This window comes from Apostichopus japonicus, chromosome 16, assembly GCF_037975245.1.
Source record: "Apostichopus japonicus isolate 1M-3 chromosome 16, ASM3797524v1, whole genome shotgun sequence".
In the NCBI taxonomy this organism is placed as follows: domain Eukaryota; kingdom Metazoa; phylum Echinodermata; class Holothuroidea; order Aspidochirotida; family Stichopodidae; genus Apostichopus; species Apostichopus japonicus.
Genome location: NC_092576.1, coordinates 25,528,789 through 25,544,277, shown reverse-complemented (window position 1 = coordinate 25,544,277; position 15,489 = coordinate 25,528,789). Strand labels below are relative to the sequence as shown.

The 15,489-nt window shown below is 35.2% G+C and overlaps 1 protein-coding gene across 11 annotated transcripts in view; it reads right to left on the bottom strand.

Annotated features, from left to right (window-relative positions):
- LOC139982453 (uncharacterized) overlaps window positions 1–15,489 on the bottom strand; it is a 564,762-nt gene that overhangs the window by 123,294 nt on the left and 425,979 nt on the right. The window contains exons 1-2 of one of the 11 annotated variants that reach the window (XM_071995345.1): window positions 5,868–6,519; window positions 2,522–2,603 (exon numbers count right to left, since the gene is read on the bottom strand). The exons of the other annotated variants lie outside the window; for them this stretch is intronic. Of the exons in view, the coding sequence (XP_071851446.1) occupies window positions 2,522–2,573 (52 nt within the window). The 5' untranslated portion in view covers window positions 2,574–2,603; window positions 5,868–6,519. Of the gene's footprint in view, window positions 1–2,521; window positions 2,604–5,867; window positions 6,520–15,489 lie in introns of those variants that run through there. 11 annotated transcript variants of the gene reach the window in all.

The following is a 15,489-nucleotide window of genomic DNA, read 5'->3' as shown; positions in this document are numbered from 1 at the left end:
TATCAGCCATGTCAGACTCCGTGACTAGAAGTTGTTTCAAATATTAGCATAAGTACCTAGTGTTTTGCACATAGGCAACCTTGAATGACCATGGAATACCTAATGGTTTTCATCAAAAATGTTTCACTCGATGATGTGAAATCTGTCCTAAAATTGTTATATGCTCCAATGTTATTACTAAAAAGGAATCAAAACCAACCTTTGGCTCCTCATAACTTGAGAACCTGGTGTATGATTGAAGCTGGAGTTCGTTTCCTCTATATATAGCACGCAGAGCTCTACCTTATATCAAAATATTGCCAAACTTATTTCTTTGCCCCAGTCCTACCAAAATGAGCATATTTTCAAGGTTTGACCCTTTGACCTCATAGTAAGATGTAGTTTGTAACACTGATTAAAAAAAAAAAAAAACATGACAAGTCTGAACGATCATCCTAACCACATGTATTAAAACCAAACATAACCTTGGCCTTTGATAACTTCGCACAGGAGGGTCGCACAGTGGTCAACCAATGGACAATATTGATCCGAGGGTACCTTTGAGATCCGAATATGGCCACGAAAATTCAAATAACCAAATAAACTAATACAGGTCACTGGAAGTCAACTTAAGGTCACCTACATGCAGGTCGAGTACTGGATTACAATAGCGTAACTCCCAACCTTGACCTCACTTGGATCTCAAGTTATTGCAAAAATACTAGTTTTTGACCTCTAATTGACATTTGTTGACCTTGGATCACATGACCGTAATGTTTGAAAATAATTCCTTACCCCATTCACAGCTTGTCTCAAAATATTAACTGCAGCAGACTTTTCACTGGGAGATGTTGCATTTATAAAAATTTGGCATTTTTGACCCTAACTGACCTTTGGAGACCTCTACGGGCACCAAAAACAATAGGGATCTTCCTCTCACTATGGGCTATTGCTATTCACCCACAAAGTTTGGACATCATTTCCTTATTGAGATATCGTGTATACAAGCCAAACGTCCCACACACACACATATCAAGTTGAATGCATAGATTCCTTGCTTTGCAAATAGCAAAAAACCTAAAAAAAGGAAGCATACGGGCGTGTGCTGGCGCACGAGTGTAATAGCCTTTTTACTTTTGAGTATAAAGAAGAAATGAGAGTATACCGCCTTCATTTCAATGTTGAAGATCTTAGTCACTTATTTTTTTAGAGTGGAGGTCCGTTTTGACCCTATGTAGGCCTACTTAAGTTATTTCTACAAGTCCACCCAGCCGTGAAACTCTTAAGTCAATTCATGATGGCTTCATATGAAGTTGTAACAAAAAATCACGTTTGCTTAAATTGACAATTCCTCTAAGTAACTTCGAACTTTAGTTGGTGTTTCAAGTCAGTTACCATGGCAACCACATAATTTGATAGTACTTAATACACACAATAAACCGGTGAAAGCTGTAAGTCAATTCAATGCTTTCATATGGAGCTGTGGCAAAAAGTCCATGTTTCCTCAATTTCACATGCATTGTTGACCTTTTATTGATCTTTCAACTCAGTTAACATGGTAAAGACATATCTGATAGTACATGACATACCCAATGTATCTGTGAGAGTTCAATTAATTTCAATGTCCCTGTTTGCTTAATTTCACATTCATTCTTGACCTTTAATTGATCTTTCAACTCAGTTAACATGGTAAAGACATATCTGATAGTATTTGACAGTTTCATTTAAATTCAACGTTTTCCCATAGAGCTCTTGCAGAGAAAGTCCCTGTTTCATATATTTTACCTATACCATTTGTTTTGATGCTATCGATACACCAAATGCTTTCATTTGAAACATTTTAACAATGCCGAAGGTAACCACAAAGTTTGATATATATTTACCCTTACAAATATAAGGTTGCATGTCTATTCAATATTACACATTGGTTTGACAGCAACATGGCCTGATCGTTTCAGGTCACATTCCTATAAAGTTTGAGTAGTTTGAAAGGAGCACTTTTGACATACAATTTCTCAGAAAATATTGATTTTTCCTTTGAACCCTTTAACTTTTACCTCTGTTACTATGGTAATCACATATTTTGTTGTAAATTGACATTCACATAATAATATTGCATATCAATTCAATATAATCGCCTTATTATATATATTTCGTTTTTGGTCTACAGACACAGGTTCTCATCATTGTGCACCTTCCTATCAATTCCCGATTTGAAGGAGTTTTTGATTTAAACAAAAAATGCAAATGTAAACCACATAAACATCCACACATGTACATGTGGAGTTTTACCCCTTCAAAAGTATTAGAGTTCTAATCACACTCGGTCACCTCACCGACCCCCGAGAATCGCTACTAAAATATGTAAACTGAAACCATGGTATTAGTTGCTATGGCAACTGAGACCAACGAACTAAAGTATCATATTCTCCTTATAGGCAGCGATGAAACAGAAAATGATGAAAATATGTCGCTCCCCACGGATTCGTGTATTCAGCTCATCTATAGACAATTTATTCATCAGGAAGCAGACAGAACTTACTCATTTTGGTGTTATCCGATAAAGTTTCGGTAGCGGGAGATGCATTAGCCATTTTGTTTGTGTTTTTGTCTTCTTATCTTGTCTGAAAAAGGAAAAGGCAATCAGCTATCAAAAAATTATATATTTGACACATAATCATTTTATGGAATAAATAGTGTTGGTGTTAATGGTGGTGACGGTATCGGTGATAGCGGTGGCTATGAAGATTTAAATATGATAATCATTCCATAATTATGACAACCACGATTGCGATAACAATTATGTTATTTTTGTGTGAGCCAGAGTCACTATGAAAATGTCAAATAGGGCACGGAAAATATATTTCCCTCAAATTAGGTAAATATTTATATCTAAATCGTTACTTGAGTTCTTTGGACGAGAAGACGTGTTCATAGCACAGTGTCAACATGAACAATAACATCATGTTTCATGATGTGATATTTACGTTTATTGCAAAATGGAAGGACTATAGTAGCGGATTGATCGGGATTATCTTGTACCAATTACTAGTTAAATATAACATATTTCCTCTGTCCAAGATCATAATTTGGAAAACATGAACTCCATCTTTATCAACTACAACTTTTGTTCGTGTTGTTGAGAGTTGTTCGTCCCAAAATAGCTTTTGGTGTGGGTAGTGAGTCAGTTAAACCAGTCATCACTGACGACGTAAGCAACGATTATTCAGTTCCTATATAAATACGTTATTATCGCAAGATATTATTAAGCAAGCTTCGCCCGGGAAGAAAAGCACAGCCTTAAATTGTCTCTCCCTTAGTATTGCATATGGTAAGAATGGGTAAAATTAGCTTAAAATGTTTTTAACTGAACTGAATTGTGATATTAATTAGTTCATTGTGTCTCCACCTTGCTTGAACATTGTCAATACTGCTCTGTAAGTTTACTTGAACGTTCGATGTATCCAATGACTTGTCAGATGATTAAGTTGATTTTTTTTATCCCTGTATTGTTTGGAATATATGCAGAACTGTGAATTAAACATGTTTTGGTACAATGTATACACGAGATACACTGAAATGTCTTTATTTGCTTTGATGTTGTTGGAAAACTAAGTTCAGTCTTTAACAGTTTTTAATGCGATAAATCTTAAATCTCTTCCATTTACAACATTTTAAGCCAGGTATGAGTTAATTTACATAACCGAACGTTAGGGCTGGTGGATTTCTAACAAAAATGTAGTTCAGTGTTGGGAAAATCTGCAGATACATTGACAATAACCCATATGGGTGGGATGGATGATAGGTGAAAGATTATGTCAAGTTAATATGACTCAAATATCGGTAGATATGGATCTAATGGATACGCTAGGTCGAACTTTGGTCAAGGTTTTAACAATGCTTTCTAAAGTAATTACATTTAAAATATGGACAATTTATCATCTTTAAAAGATTAGATTCAGGTTGCGTTTTACGAAATGACAAAAGCAATTGGCCCTGCTTAAATGCACCTGCATCGATAACAGTGATACATACATTTGTCAGGTTTTTAGTGTCGAAGGTGAATGACATGTGTTAAGACGAAAACCAGCAGCAGGATCAGGTTGTATTGATAGATTCGAGGTTTTTCTTCAACATTTGCTACTACAGCTCTTCGCTTAAAGAAGCATACATAATGACAGATTGCAACACACTGAGAACACAACAATAGTTAGCCCGATGTTGTCATAGTATACGTGGATCCACTATACACGAGATGGTATACAGGATCTACTCTACAGCATCCAATATATCCAATCTTATATGCACGATCCGCTATTACAATCCACAATACCTGATGTACTATACAGGATCCTCTATGTAGTAATAACTATACGCGATCCACTGTACACGATCCATTATGCACTTTAAACTTTGTGAAAATATATGATCCAAAATCCTAGATCTAGATTACTTTGCGTGATCACTACGATGGATGCACTACCCAAGATTCAGTTTACACAATCCTCTTTACACGAACCATTATATACGCAATTCACATTGCATGATTCAATATGCACGATACAATATATATATATATATATAACTCAATATACAGGATGTACTATAAAGGATCAACTATGTATGATCCTCCATATATGATCACATGCTGGATTTCCTATATGGACCACTATACACGATCAACTATACAGAATCAACTATGTAGCTTTCACCGTGTAGGATCCTATATGCAGGATCCAATATACATTATCCAATATATGATCAACTATAAATGATCTACTATACATGATAAACTTTACACGATCTGCTATACATGTTCCACTGTACAGGATCCAATATGCAGGATCGACATGTGTATACATACTATTTGGAATGGAAATAAGAAAAGGTGATATTGCTTAAATAATAACAATTCGGGTATCATGTTATACCGTTCATGAACATTATCTCATACTTAAATATACCAATTTGGTTTGGGTGGAATATTAATTCATATACATGTTTCAATCCACCATTAAACGTTATCGAACGTTTTATAGATGCATCTGACAAAATCAACGATGGTGACATAAGCTTTGTTAATATTCAAGTTTGATCAAATTTCAGTAAAAAATGAAATATGATTGTCAAACATAAATTTAAATACTTTGCGCCATCACAATCGATTACTTCACTGTATGCTAAGTTTTTTTATCTGGTTTAATATAACTCAACTTTTATAACCCCAAGATATTGAGGTTTAACCTATCAATGTATCATTGTCATATTTTAGTCTTTAAGTGTGCCAGAAACTGCCATCAGATTATTTATTTTAATGAAACTAATTTCAAACACGAAGAGCGGCAATGAATAGATTGTACTTAACAACATGTAACATTTTCATTTATGAAATGTACGATTATTGGACATTAACGGTATCTTTCCGGTGCAAAATTGATTCCATATCAACCAATATGGAGACAATTTCAAGCCGATAAATAAAAAAAAAACATGTGTAACCTACAAACACGTGTATGCTTTAAAACGAATTAACATAGACGTTTGGATTGATAATGTTCTTATTTCAACAGCTTAAGAAGTCTAAAGTTAGGGAAAGAACGTGAAAAACTGATAAAAGTTTACTCCTTGAGTGGTTACGCCCCACCATCCAAACATCAACACCTTATTAACTACGTTCGTAAACGACAGCTCATAACAAATCGCACATTTTTTTTTTTGCAAATGTCTGTTTTTGTACCTGAATATTAATGTTTATGAAAAATTGTTATTTCTTCGAACATTTTTCATGGTTTGTTAACCTCATTGATATCTTTCGTGGGGACTTTTATGATAATCGTGATATGCAAAGCCCTAGAAAAAATAAGATTAACGAAAATAGAGGAAATTACCTTCACTGATGTAACTTGTCAGAGTATCCTTTGATAACAGTTATAAGACACTGGATAAATTTGCTTTTTCTTTCCAATCTCGTTGATCCACGGACACAAAAAAATCCAGGTATTGTATTTTAAAACGAGTAGGTGTATGTGAAATACCGAAGTTTGTTACAATCCAACTGACGTTGACGAATTTCAATCGGAACATAAAATTCATTTAATCCGTTTTCAATAATGTCTTTAATACATTCACCAACCACAGCATCTAAACTAATTGCATCGGCTCATAAAGACATTCTGCTGAATTTCCGTGGTCGTTCTGTTTTAAATTACACCTAACAGTGTCTCAAATACTTACATATCCAGAAGGAATAATAAAACGTTTGTCAAAGTGTTAACAAATTATATATCTAGGCAAAGCACGGCGAAAGTTAACAAATAGGCTCACAAAGCTTCCAAAACTTTTCCAAACTTGAGAAACTTATGAAGTTTGTTGGCGTATATATAACTTAGGAATTGTATATGTGATCAAACGAGGTTACTAGACAATTTCATACAAGTAGTTCTCACCCTTACTGCCTTCCGCTTAACACGTTTCCTTTTAACCTACAACGCTTTATATTCTGAGCACTACGAAAAATAGTATGGCCGTATAAGGTAATGATTCGCTACTGATAATATGCAAATTAGTGTTGCTGTGCAATTGCGTGTGACAATTTTTTTTTAAATAATGGTTACGTTTTGAATTGCTCAGTCTTATGACGCATATGGAATCTACCATTTTTTTTCGGGCATGTTAACATTCTCTTCGAATATTGCTACGAATTACGATTACGGAACGGTTTCCTATGATAAGATATAAATATCATAAAATGCAGCAGGTATCACCTCCAACAGTGATTTAATAATTTCTTTGACAACACAACAAACAGTTTAAGACTTAAATTACAAGTCCACCTTTACCCGATCATTGCAAATGGTGAGAACTGATTGAAACTATGCAAGAACCAGTCAATCGTGATTTTGTTCTTTGTTAAGCCTCGCAACCCTTAGTAGAAATCAATACAAAAGCCAGTTGTGTATTCACCAGTGACCATGTACTTATCTTACTCCTTTTTCTTCCGCCTTTCACGTAGTAAAATATTTCATACATATGCACTTCACAGCTTGAATTCCATAACACGCACGAATACGTTATTTTATTTCGCCGTGGTCCGGTGCCGGTGTAGCGGTACAAACTGTCGCATATATCCCATCTTCAGTACATACTGTCCTAGTCCACCTAGGACAATTTATACTGGATTTACCGGTACATTTGTATATGCTATTGTTAAACAAAGGGGGACATTATTTGACTGTCGTATATTTTGTTGTAAATTGTGTCCACTTGAACACAATGTCCGCACTAGCAGGTATGTTAGAGCAGCAAAAATGTAATTAGTGATGGACTGGCAGTATCCGTATTATTAGCAAATTTGTTGCATTCGGCTTCCGTATATTCAGCAGACAGTTGATCGATCGTGCTTTGCAACAACTAAACATGAAAAAGTTAGCAGAAAACGTGAGACAAATTGCCGATATTCTAAGAGATGAGAGCTATCTAAGTTGTTTCACAAAATTAAAACAGAGAAGGATTTTACGAAGACAAAGTCAGTCTTTCAGACTGGCTGAAAATGGAACTCTTGCATACCAAAATTTGAAAAAAAAGGTGTTGCTATCTAGGGCTTCTCAACTCGTCCAAGTCGATGCAGCAAATATTAGTGGCATCTGAGGTAATTCATGTGACTTACAGTTTAGGATACACACTATGCCTGTGGTTTGCCCAGGCCGTTTCACAATAGTGGCCATGAAATATGGACAATAATGGGAATATTCCATTTCAAACACTGATATAGAGTTGTAATTCAATTTTAGTGGTACTTCAGCTAGAACTACCAATTATGCAGCCCATATAATTGTGTGTTTTTTATGGGGGGGGGGGGGCAAAAACATGATATCTCATTGATCAAGCATTTTCTTATCTCTTATCTTATCTCAACCAGACAACAGATTATGTCTAGGTTTTATTGAAAGACTACCAACGTTGATGTAACAAGGAATGCAACACCTTGATGTAACAAGGAATATTCAACATGATATCAAAGCGTCATTGTCCTGTATACTTAAGAACAAGTCTCCATAGCATTCCTGTAACTAGATTGGGGAAACAGGTACATTCTCAAGCTGTTCTAATTGTACAGGCTGTCCACAGAAGGTTAAGTAAAGTTAAGGTCACTCTGGACAAGTTAAACATTTACAAGTTTAAAGGTAGTCTGTATAGGCCCTAAACTCTGGCCACTTTAATTGTTAGAAAATTTCAAGAAGTACTTTCTGAATGTAATAACCCTTCATATTTTCTCATCCATTATAAATGATGACACGAGATGATTGAATGTTCCAGTAAAGTAATTTTCCTCCAGGGTAGTAGCAAACATACTTTAAGAATTTTGAGCAAAGTGAAAATCTGGCATATTTAGGGGCAATACAGCATTCCTTTAAGCAACACTTTGGCATAACTGCATAGCAATCATAAATTTAGGCATATAATTGTAAATTGGAAAATGCGGACGTACCACTCTTCTGGTCAACTGGTTTAAGCGATTGTAAATACATGGTTCAGTATGGCTTAAGTTACGTTTTCAGGTATATAAGGTAAAAATGATTGGCCAAAATCCACCAACACCCTGTTTCGATCAGATATCCCACTGTTTTGATCTACATCTGTTTCGTAATCCAGTGCCTAGTTCTGTTATATGTATAAATAGCTTGAATAGTAGACGGCGGGAAAAATATAGGTTTTCAGAAATGTTAATTTAAAATTTGTCCTTAAAGACTAATTCTGATTAAATTCAATCTTCAACTCTACTCGTCATAGTTATTTGAACTTCCTCTTTCAGTCTATACTGTAAGATAAATACTTTTGAGAACTGGCAATGTTAATACAATCCTGCTAGCCACGACCGGTTCCTTCATTGTGTACGCAGTTTGCCATAGTCAACGATGTGTGACGGTAGCGAACAAAAATTTCATGTAGGTATTATTTCTAAATCGATTAGATAAACAAACCAAGCACTGGAATTCATCGCCCAGGGTAACTGAGACAATCGCATAGAAGTTCTGTTATAATTATTCATTCAGTCGTGGCGTGGCATATAGTACATCAACTGCAATGGTTCCAGACTTGTGTGCTATAAACAGCAACCAATTACACGTATATATTGGAAATCGAAATAAACCATTTATTACACACCGCACGTTGTGTGCTTCCATTATATATGTACACGATTACATAAAAGAAAATAATATTCACTATTACAGGTAGTGCCTTATCACATAATAAGCTAGGGAAATTATCGTAGGAAAGTTTCAAAGTTATTTATTTATACAAGTTGTTATTTTTGATCTTGTACACTTTGAAGTTTGGGGATATGTGCTTTTAGGAAACACAGAACAACCTTATTAATTGTCGTTATTGACTATGTTCAGCAATAAGTATATAATATATGGTAGCTAAGGTTGTATTAAATTAGGACTGGAATCAAAACGCCCCCCCCCCCCCGATTTGCACAGTGAAACCCTAGTCCTAGCTGTACTCTACGTAAAACTGAGTGACGTGGTAGAGCTACTTTATATTTACTTAATTTGGCATGTGTTTGAACTGTGCAGGAAGTGTGAAACGACTTTTTATTCATGGTAACACTGTGTAAGTCTCACGTGAACTAAGAAGACAATTGTGGAGAGAACGAGACTGACATTGAAACTATACAGTCTCGACAGACCAGAGAAATGTCTACACAAAAAATTTGACGATTCAAGGGCAAATAAGGAGACATTTTCAGTCCAATATAAATAGTACATAATTACATAGCTCAGGGAAACATTGAAGACCGAAACAAAAACTTGAACACTTTCTTGAACGTAATTCTACAACTAGTCAATTTATAGTTTATACTCTGGCCAGTTCAATAACAGACGTGTAATTGACAATAAACTCTACTAGAGATTTTCTTCACTGTGTATTACATGAATGCTCTTGTCTTCATTATTAAAGGAAGTTAACATCATCATGTCTCACGTTAAATATCATTCCCATAGTTAGTGGAAGGTTGCTCTAACAAATACTCTTGTTTATGTTGTTGAATATAGTGTTGTATATACACTCCTAAAAATCTGTTAATACATTTAATTTTAACTAAACTTAACTGGATATGGGAGAGGTAATGTAAGGTGCACATTGAATTGCAAAGATCGCCCTAACGACAAAAAAGAATAAAAATTAAACAGTACATTCAATATATTTTTTCATAAATGTTACATTCCTATGACCATTAAAGCTAGTTGACTCTTTATCATGATTTTCAATGCCGCAAATGAAATAGAAATATTCATGACTTTCCAGGTTTTTTCATGGCGTGTAAGCACCCTGTTTCACATATCATTTCAAGTTTCCGCAGTGCATGATACAACATTCTTCAAGGTCAAAACACTTTATGTTAACCTTAGTCTCCCCTTCCCCTCCCCGAGCCCGTAAATATCTCTTGAATGAATCCCACACGTTACCAGACTCCCAAGGGTGGTAAAGGTCCGATACACAAAGCACTTTGAAACATAGATCAACTACATTGATCAGAAAACTAGCTGGTATAGCTATCCTTTCTAGTATCAAAAACTGTTGTTCTGGGTTTCTTCTCTTCTCTCCTATGATTACAATAAATAGTTGCGTCTGGCTAACCTTAGGCAGGAACTCAGTCAAATTGGTTCCAATCTGCAATAAAGAAATAGTGAAAACAATAAACAAGATAAGCAGTAATAGTTTATGAATTATTTTTCACTTGAAAAGCGAAGGGTGAAGGCAAGAAAATCTGATCCCATTTTTAAATTCATATTACTGTTTTTGAAACTGAAACTAAAGTATATTAATAATGATATCCTATGATAAATCAAGCCATGTTTTTTTTCATCTCATTTTTTCTTGAAATACAGGTATTTGAAAAATTAAACCAACCTAAACTTTGTATATCTAACACAACAATTTGACAATTTGGCTCAACCTATGTTACAACTAAATTTTTTATTTAGATTTGAGCGTCCGAATACCCGTGGAGTTTGCAAGTCAAAGCAAACATTTCTTTTTTAATTTTGCCATATCCATGGCAACATCTTAACACAAACTCTTGGGAAGAGTTTTGGACACACACACACAATTAACACATTGACATTTCCCTTAAACTTCGGAGTGGACTTCTGGCCGGTTACCGTCACCCTATTACATCTTACAACGCACAAGTGCATGTAATATTTGTTCCAGTTCTATGGAAAATGAAATTAGTGATTTAATATAGACATAAGCCAGGCTATGAATCAGCTAGGTATCACCTGGAAGTATGATTTATCTCATGTGTTTTTTTTTCTGAACTAGAATTCAAAAGGAATAAGAATATTTGGGTAAAAAGCCCAAATCCTGAACGCAACCCCATAGAAGGGGGATTCTCTCTGGGCGGGGGAATATCTTGGGTTAAAAGCCCAAATTCCACATACAAAGCAGAAGATACCCCAATATTTGATAAAGTATCGAGGAATTAGGGCTTACATTCCAGCAGCTTCCAGCAGGTTTGTTTTCCTTTTCAAAGAAGGAAGAGTTGAAGTCGTTGTCTGTGAAAGCGTGAAAGCCGATAAGTGTTGTCTTCTGTGCTGGTGTTAGGTCGATGTCGCTCATTCTGAAGACCTTGAATTAACTTTACATACGTTTGTATTGTCTTCAGGTATAGTTCTTCTACCAGCAAACATTTCACATGTATGTCCAATTGGTCATATCACCACTGGGGGAGTCACCTATACTAGTAAGCAAGATGCAATAAACTCACGTCTATACTTATAAGATGTGGTTAACTGATTCATGGGTATGACAGTATATTTTTAAAAAGAGTTTAAATTTCACCCAAAACAGCACCACAAAAGATTGTCACAAGAAAGGCTTACCCACATCATAAAAGTTACTCACATACAAAATAAGAGAGGAAATTAAAGGAAATATAAGAAAAGCTGTATTGATATAACAAAAAAAAGAAAAAACTACATTAAAACATGAAACACACACAGAGTTGCAGTGATCAGGAAAAGACTTTCAGTATTATGAAGAGAAGAATCTCCCACCTAATTTAATATTTTAATAGTTCTTGTCGGAGAATATGCCAAAGTACTAGTAAGCACTTACATTTGAGTCACTTTCATTTTGACAGCTACGAAACCTAATAGCTTTATTATAAATCCGAAACTTCAACACGTTCAAAGTTAGAAACAATTAGAAGTTTTCACATGGTGTTGTAATAAATCGCAATGATTCATTTAGGGGATTAGTCAGCAGAAGAAATTGTTCCACTGGTGAGTGGACACACATAACATAAATTGATATATGCTTCACAACATGCAGTGGTAGCAACCTAATTGTGTGTTTTGTCGTTTCCAACACTGTATAATATTCTAGCATCTCGAACAAGCCAAACAATATTTTTGTATTTGAGCGTGTAGCAACGTAACTGTGTAAAAGTGAGGCAATATAAGTATAAACAAACTGCTTACACGTAATATGTAATACCTTGTCCGAAGCAGAAAAACTTTGGCGTTGCTAAATTAATTCATACATCTTTTATCATAAGCAAGACGATTTCGAGCAAATCCTTCTCCATTTTGTTGGTTTCTTCCACGTTCTCAGTAGTACCTATGTCTATGAATACCGATTATTGTTCAGACATGATACGGTTCAGTAGCCAATCATAGTAAAACGTTCACGGTTATGACTACGGATTTCTTGTTACTGATTACACATATCTACTTATTCATAAACTTTAGGCTTTGGCTTGCAAAATAGGCTCACATATATAATATATGTCTTAGTTCAAACACACAGTACAATTTTAACTGCAGAATAATTTCTGTGTATGCCATACAAAAACCAATTTGCGCCTGTATACAGGTATTGTACATTGTTGCCTGTTGCAAACAACGGAAAACCCATGGATGACAACCGATTTCACTTTGGTTTATATAGTCTTGCACGAAATATGACCAAGGGTCAATGGTTTTGACAAACATGGCATTGAAACCTGATTCAAAGATATCCGAAGTATTTTCGCTGTTGTTTTTAAAATTCATTTCCATTTCAATTGTGATCTCAAGCGTTGGAGGAACAGACATGTCAATGTACTCTGTAAAGTACACTGACATCAACAACATATTAAAAGTATGCAATTATATTAAATTAAATATAACTCTGCCCGTCAAATCTCATTAATGAGTTCCATAATTAATGTTCGCAAGTTCAAGGAGCAGCTCCGAAAAGTCTTTTGACTTTGCTCTGTTACTTTTAGAATCGTTCAGTTCGCTTGAATTTTCGTTTCGTCTGTCTCCGTTATTTCTTCTCTGAACCAGATCGTAAATGGCATTACCAAGAAAAGCCACGTCTATGCCAAAACATTAGGCCACTAAAAACAATCGATGGCGCAGAAACCCCACTAGCAACCCTTGCGACTGCTCCTTCTACTTTAGCAAGATCTGTAGCGTATGTAAATAAAAGGGTAAAACTTTGAATCATATTTTATTCACATTGTTTACTGGCAGTATGGTCCCACGTTTGTAAGCGCCTTTTTTGCATATTCCTCTTACAAGGCAGTGTTTCCTAGTTTAGTGAGCAGTACATCAATTCAGAGGAATATTTTGGACATGAAAATGTATATCAATGGCAAGGGTAACGATTGTTGTTTTCAAATATGATAAGTTTCACTAATTTTGGGCTAATTATGTATTCAAATATGCAAATTAGGTCCCTGAATAGCTTATGTAGCGTTTGGTGTATTTTATGTTAAATTAGTACTATCTAATATATTTCCAACATTTGAGGCTGAATTTGTGGAAATTGGTTGATAAGTGACCGAGATATTAGGATTGTAATAAGAACTGTGGACACGCCCCCTCCACCAGAATGTACAATACATAAACAATTCACGTATATACAATACAAGAATTTACAGCACACGCACACCCGCACAGTACCTGCATTTTGGTGATTTGTTTTTACAACGCTTTTGTGACGCTTTCCCGAGATTTATTGCATTACTTTTGCAGGAAAGCCTGTAAAGAAAGTGTTATTTATGTGATTTTTATAATAGGTATAGGGTGCGCGAGATATGATTATTTTCAACAATGAAGAGTTTTTCAACCGTTTAACTGTGTTTGTACGGGTTTTTGGTAATATTCCGATGAAAATTCAAATGTCCAATTCTATGCAGGTAATGTGCGGGTGTGCGTGTGTGTGTATACAAGTATATACAATAAAAGTATATACACGCGCACGCACAAGCACACCCGCAAAGTACCTGCATTTTGAAAATTGTTTTTACAACGTTTTTGTGACGATATCCCGAGATTTATTGCATTATTTTTGCAGGAAAGCCTGTCAAGAAAATGTAATTCATAAGATTTTTTTTAAATGGGTAAAGGGTGCGCGAGATATGATTATTTTCAACAATGAAGAGTTTTGCAACTGTTTTACTGTGTTTGGATGGGTTTTTGGTAATATTCCGATGAAAATTCAAATGTCCAATTCTCTATAGCCCTGATGTTTGCAGGGGAGTATTTTATATTTTGGGCTTGTTCTAGAACAATATTGAAGGTGCTGGCCTGTTTCTAAGTAAAGCCTATATTTTCTTTATAAATAAACACTTTTTGAATGAAAACAAAGGTTGAACCAACATTTTGAAAATAAACATCAATAGCAACAGTGCACAGCATTCCACAGGATTAATTGGCCAAATGTATACACCAGGCAGCCAAGACTTCCAGGAACACAGCTGAAGCTTAATAGTTCATGTCTGAGAATATGCAAAGTACTAGTAAGGACTTTAATTTGAGTAACTTTCATTTTGACAGCTACGCAACCTAATAGTTTCTATTATAAATCAGTACCTTCAACACGTTCTGTATATACATACACCATAGGTTGAGAGTTACCTTGAGTTGGGCTCAGTGAAGTGTATAGATCTGGCGCAGTAACAGGAGTGTATGTTTTAAAATAAACAATTGGGTTGAATATTGGGTGAATTAGTAGCCTGTGCACAGGTAATATGCTATTATAGGTCAGAGTAACTGGTTAAAATTCATTTCCTAGTGATAATACAACATACAGTGAATAAGATATTTTCATCGACCAAGATCAAAGTTGTCAATTAGGCATATACCCTTTTCTATGGCTCTTTCATTCCTGCGATTACGTAGCAAATGCAACAGCTATAGCGATGTAAGCTACAAAAAATGTATATTTTAATTATACCCTGAACTTTTGACCTTAGTAATCGAGTAAAATAGCCTACGCATGACTCGCTTATACCTATGGGTCTTTAAAAATAGGGCCTAAGCCAGCAATAAACAACCAACCATCATTGGGGGGGGGGGTGAAATTGGAAAATCAAGTTTTTACTTGTTCTTGTGAACAGTGATATAGGCCTAGGGGTTTAAGCTAGGCCTAGTATTGTAACGATTGTTGAACCATTGTCATTTAGATTAGCTAGCATTCTCAACAAGTTCGTTCTGCATCTGCGTG